General features: G+C 38.0%; 1 protein-coding gene across 1 annotated transcript; it reads right to left on the minus strand.

Annotated features, from left to right (window-relative positions):
- Positions 1–369: 369 nt before the first annotated feature.
- Positions 370–2128, minus strand: PCYB_122670 (hypothetical protein; the record flags this gene model as incomplete). Its single annotated transcript, XM_004223599.1, has 3 exons — positions 370–486; positions 535–1385; positions 1618–2128. The coding sequence occupies 3 exons, from the start codon at positions 2126–2128 to the stop codon at positions 370–372; spliced, it is 1479 nt and encodes a 492-aa protein (XP_004223647.1).
- Between the last annotated feature and the right edge of the window lie 2324 nt (positions 2129–4452).

The following is a 4452-nucleotide window of genomic DNA, read 5'->3' on the forward strand; positions in this document are numbered from 1 at the left end:
GTACATATGGCGGGATTTTTCTCCCTGTTACCCTACTGCTGAAGCAGCTTCCACATTAAGGCGAATAATTTTACCCATTTTGGAGGTTAAACAAATCACGTTTTTATGTTAAAGGGTGTTGGGAGGAAGAAAACAAATTTTAAAAAAAAGGCAAACGGCGTGTACACGCACACAGTATTTTATAAACATTTTTGCAACGTTGTAAAAATGTGCGCTATGGAAATAGTTATCAAACAAGTGTGTGTGAAGGCTCAGTGGGGAAAAAAAAAAAAAAAATACACAAAAAATGACAGCAAAAAAAAAAAAGAAAAAATAAAAACAAATTTAAAGGGTCAAGGGGGAGTTTCTTTTTTTAAAAAAAAAATGTTATTATAACATTTCGTAATTTTCTTCCCTCTCAAATGCGTTTAGATGGTACATGTACTCTTTGTTCTCCTCCAGGTTGATGCAAATCTCCGAGGTGGTTCCTTTCAGATCGGTTATGTCCTGCGGAGGGGGGAATAAACAGGCGAAATGACGTGAATGCATGGTCACTTTGGAATATTCCCACACGGCATAATTGGGACGAATTGCGAAGCAGTCTTTATTAGCGTTGTCCTTCTTTTCAACTGTGCCGCACGCGGTGCCGCTCCACTTCTCCTGCCGAGTGAAGAACCTCACCTGCTCATTCTTCAAAACGGTGTTCCTCAACGAGTTGGTAAATTCGTTATCCGCATGCAGGAACTTCTGAAGGTTCTTTTTCTCCTGCACAAGATTTTTTATATTTTTGTTAATTTTTTGCAGCTGACTGTCTATATTGAAGGAGTTAAAGAAATCCAAAATTTCCATCAACTTGAATTTATTAAATTCATACTTATTGGAAAAAAAAACGGAGTTATTTTTTAACAAAAAAAGTTTGTCCAGGATGTCCAATCGGAATAACAGTCTCTGAATAATACGTTGTGCTTTGGTTTTTATTTCAAGAAAATTATTTTTTATGATGTACAAAATGAACAAAAGATTTTCATTATTCTTCTTAATATGTAATTTTCTTTTTTTAAGAATCTTTATATTTTTTTCCTGATCACTTAAGGCCATTTTCACTTTCTCCAAGTTATAAATTGGTACAATGCAGAAATTATTTTTATCGGGATTTTTTTCCATTGCCTTGGCGTACTTACTTAATATTTCCTTCGAAATTAAATACTCATGTTTGTATATATGAGTGTTCCATATCAAATTACAGAAGGAGCTTAGCAGCAGCGAGTTAATCACTCTGTTCTTCGATTCGCTCATCTCATCCTTCAGGTAAATGAAGTTCATCATATACGGGTTTCTCTCAAACACGTACGTTTCGAGGTACGATTTACACATGAATATTGTGCCAAGCTTCATCGAGATTTCCTCTAAGTGTATATGTGTGTAGGGTGGGAATGGGTAGGTGCACGTTAATCGGGGATATACACACTGGGTGGAGAAGCATACACATAGTGGGCAAAATATGCCTCCGTGTGTGTAGCCTATCACGGATGATAATCACATGTTGAAGCAGGTGGGAGGGACCTTCTGTTGGGAAACCCCACCGAGACGTATGCAACACTTGGCAAACGCGCACGTCGTTTCTCTCTTATTATTTACCACAAAGCTGCTCCGTCAGGGACTTCCTAATCTTTAGGGAGCTGTTAAAATTGAATTTATTTTCAAAGCTAAAGTTTCCATTTTGGGGCTCAATTTGCGAATTGCTCTTTTCGGTGTTTTTCTTTAATTCATCGGTCTTCCCACTGTTACTGTTGCTGACGTTATTGCTACTAGCACTGTTGGTATTCTGATTAGGGTTTCCATTGCTGGGGGGATCCACTCTTGCAAAATTGTCTGCCTTGTTTTCGCCTGGAATCACACCCTTGTTTAACACACCTATGAACCCACTTTGAGTCGATGTGCCGTCACTTGTCAATACGTTTGTTTTGTTACCAAAATTGTTAGCCGCACTGGGTGCGTTATTAAAAGTGCTGCTCAACCCAGCAGCCCTGTCATTTTGTATATTATTTGAAGAAACGGTTGGAGGCTGTGATCCCACTAGATTATTTAACGGACTGCTCACATTTGAATTGCTTACACTGTTAGGGGCAAAAGCACTAAATGTATTCATCTTTTTTGCTCTTTTTTTTTTTTTTTTACATAACTACGTGTGATGTGTTTTTTTTTGCGGGGGGGAGGCGATGCTTCGATTTGTTCCTGTATCGCACACGTAAATATATGTATGTACCGGCGTACGTGTGGGTAGATGAGCGGAAACGAATATATATACGTCCGTTTGCTCGCCTTCGCAGAGGCTTTTCTCCCCTTTTAATTTTTCAAAATTGGGAGGTCATATTGCCCACGCATCGTCTGTACTCGTGCAAGCAAACTGCTGATGGAGGTTCGTTTTCCACAGCTTGCATATATACATGCGCATTTGCGTGCGTGCTGATGCAGGAAATGAAAGGGCGTTGTCCCCGCAGTTTCACACAATCCTCCTATTTCAGAGGAACTTGCTAGTGGGGCGAATGAACACGAATGGAAGTATCTCCTCGGCTCATGGAAAGGCGGACGGAGGATACATAAACAAAAATGAAAAAAAAAAGGCTAAGCTGTAAAACGAAGGGAATTTTGAAGAATCGATGACATTTTTAAACGAAAGCGAATGTACGTGTATTTAAGTACGCATATGTAATATACCTCTCGTATATATTTTTGTATACTCTTCTTTTTGATTAATCAGAAAATTTCCACCCCATTTTTGACAAAAAAAAAATGTTAAAAAAGTCTTCTTTGTGAGAGACGAATATATCTTAATTTTTCGAAAAATATGACAAAAAAAAATGAAATCGCAACTTTGCGAAAAAAAAAAAAAATAAGGGGAAAAAACAAGCTGCGCAGATGGGGTTAATTTTGTTAATTTCATATTTACTGATTTCGTTAGGCGCAATGGGGAAGGGAAATGCATATGGTACGCATATAATATGCATGCATGTATATGTATGTATTTTTTTTTTTTTTCCTCTGGAAGGAAAATATTCGCATAATGTAACAAACCGCCGCGCTTTTCGCAGCCTTGACTGAAGTACGAGTACCCGGTGAGGCTTAACTAAGAGATGCCACTCTGTTGTGTTAAGATATGCCCAAGCGTATGTGTTGCCACTACGGAGGTAGACTTATCCACAAAGGAAAAAAAAAAAGTGAATTATATATAGTTGCATATATCTGTATGTAGCCGTGTGCACACGTAACGAATTATACAGGATGAGCATTTACCCTCCCCAATTTTTGCGAATGGAGAGCCAGTCTAAACGTATGATGTGGAAAAATCCGAGTGATGGTCCCTCATAAGAGAGGCTTAAATACCTCAACTAATGAAAATTCACCAAAATGATTTTGTTTCATCGCGTCGCAATTAATAGGATGTCGACGGGTATAAAAAAAAAAAAAAACGGACCTTTTTGGCAGTTTGAGAACCTTTTTTTTTATTTCTTTTCTTTGTTGCGCATTTTTAGAGTTACATTTCACAAATGAATATACGGAGAGTTCTTCCGAACATGTGTGCCTTGCAAGAATTATTCCCACTGTATGGCGCAAACGGGACTTTTATATGAGACACGTCGAAATCACGTTGTTTCGCTTAAGTGGGGAATATCCAATTCGCGTGAAATTCTTATGCAGGATGGGACTTTTCTTTTACTTTTTAAAATCACCACTTTGTTATTATGGTGTGCGGGGAATAATGTTTTTTTTTTTTTTTTTCTCCCGACTTGCGCTTACGCAATTGCGTGAAGTAAAAAACAAATTAATTCGTTTCGATGGGGTAATGAGGAAATTATTCTGTACTTAAAAAGGTGCAAATTTTTTCCCACATAAAAAGGAAAAAAGAAAAAAATATACCGCCCGATGCGTTTTATAGCGTCCCTAAAATTGACCTTTTCGTTTTGCGCAAACTTCTAAAAAATGAGGAAGAGGTGGGGGAAAAAATTGCTTAAAAGGTATTCTCTTCTTTTAATACGTCGAGAGGGGTCCAATTTAAATGGGGGGAAACAAAAAAAAAAAAACAGGTGAGGCCACTAACAAATGAACAAAGCTGTTTACAGAGGTGTACTACACACCGTTGCTTAAAAGCGTAACCAATCTTGTGGTGACCTTCCCCATTCTTGGCATTTTACTTTTTTGAAAAACGCATTGGTCAAGACGATGCATGTCCTCCACGCGCAACTCCAACAAAGGGAAAAATGAGTGAGACGCGAAGGTGGGTACATATCGCTTAACGGCAAAATGACAGAATGGGAAAAAATTCGAACCAATAATGTGCCAAACGGGTAAACTGCAATTGGGCACATATTATTGTCTTTTTTCTTTTTTGAAAATTGTTGCTTAAAAAAGCCTTTCGCGTAAGATTGCCGGAGGGAGGAAATGTTCATAAAGGGGAGTGAATCTCGTTAAATT

Source organism: Plasmodium cynomolgi, chromosome 12 (genome assembly GCF_000321355.1).
Source record: "Plasmodium cynomolgi strain B DNA, chromosome 12, whole genome shotgun sequence".
In the NCBI taxonomy this organism is placed as follows: Eukaryota; Apicomplexa; class Aconoidasida; order Haemosporida; family Plasmodiidae; genus Plasmodium; species Plasmodium cynomolgi.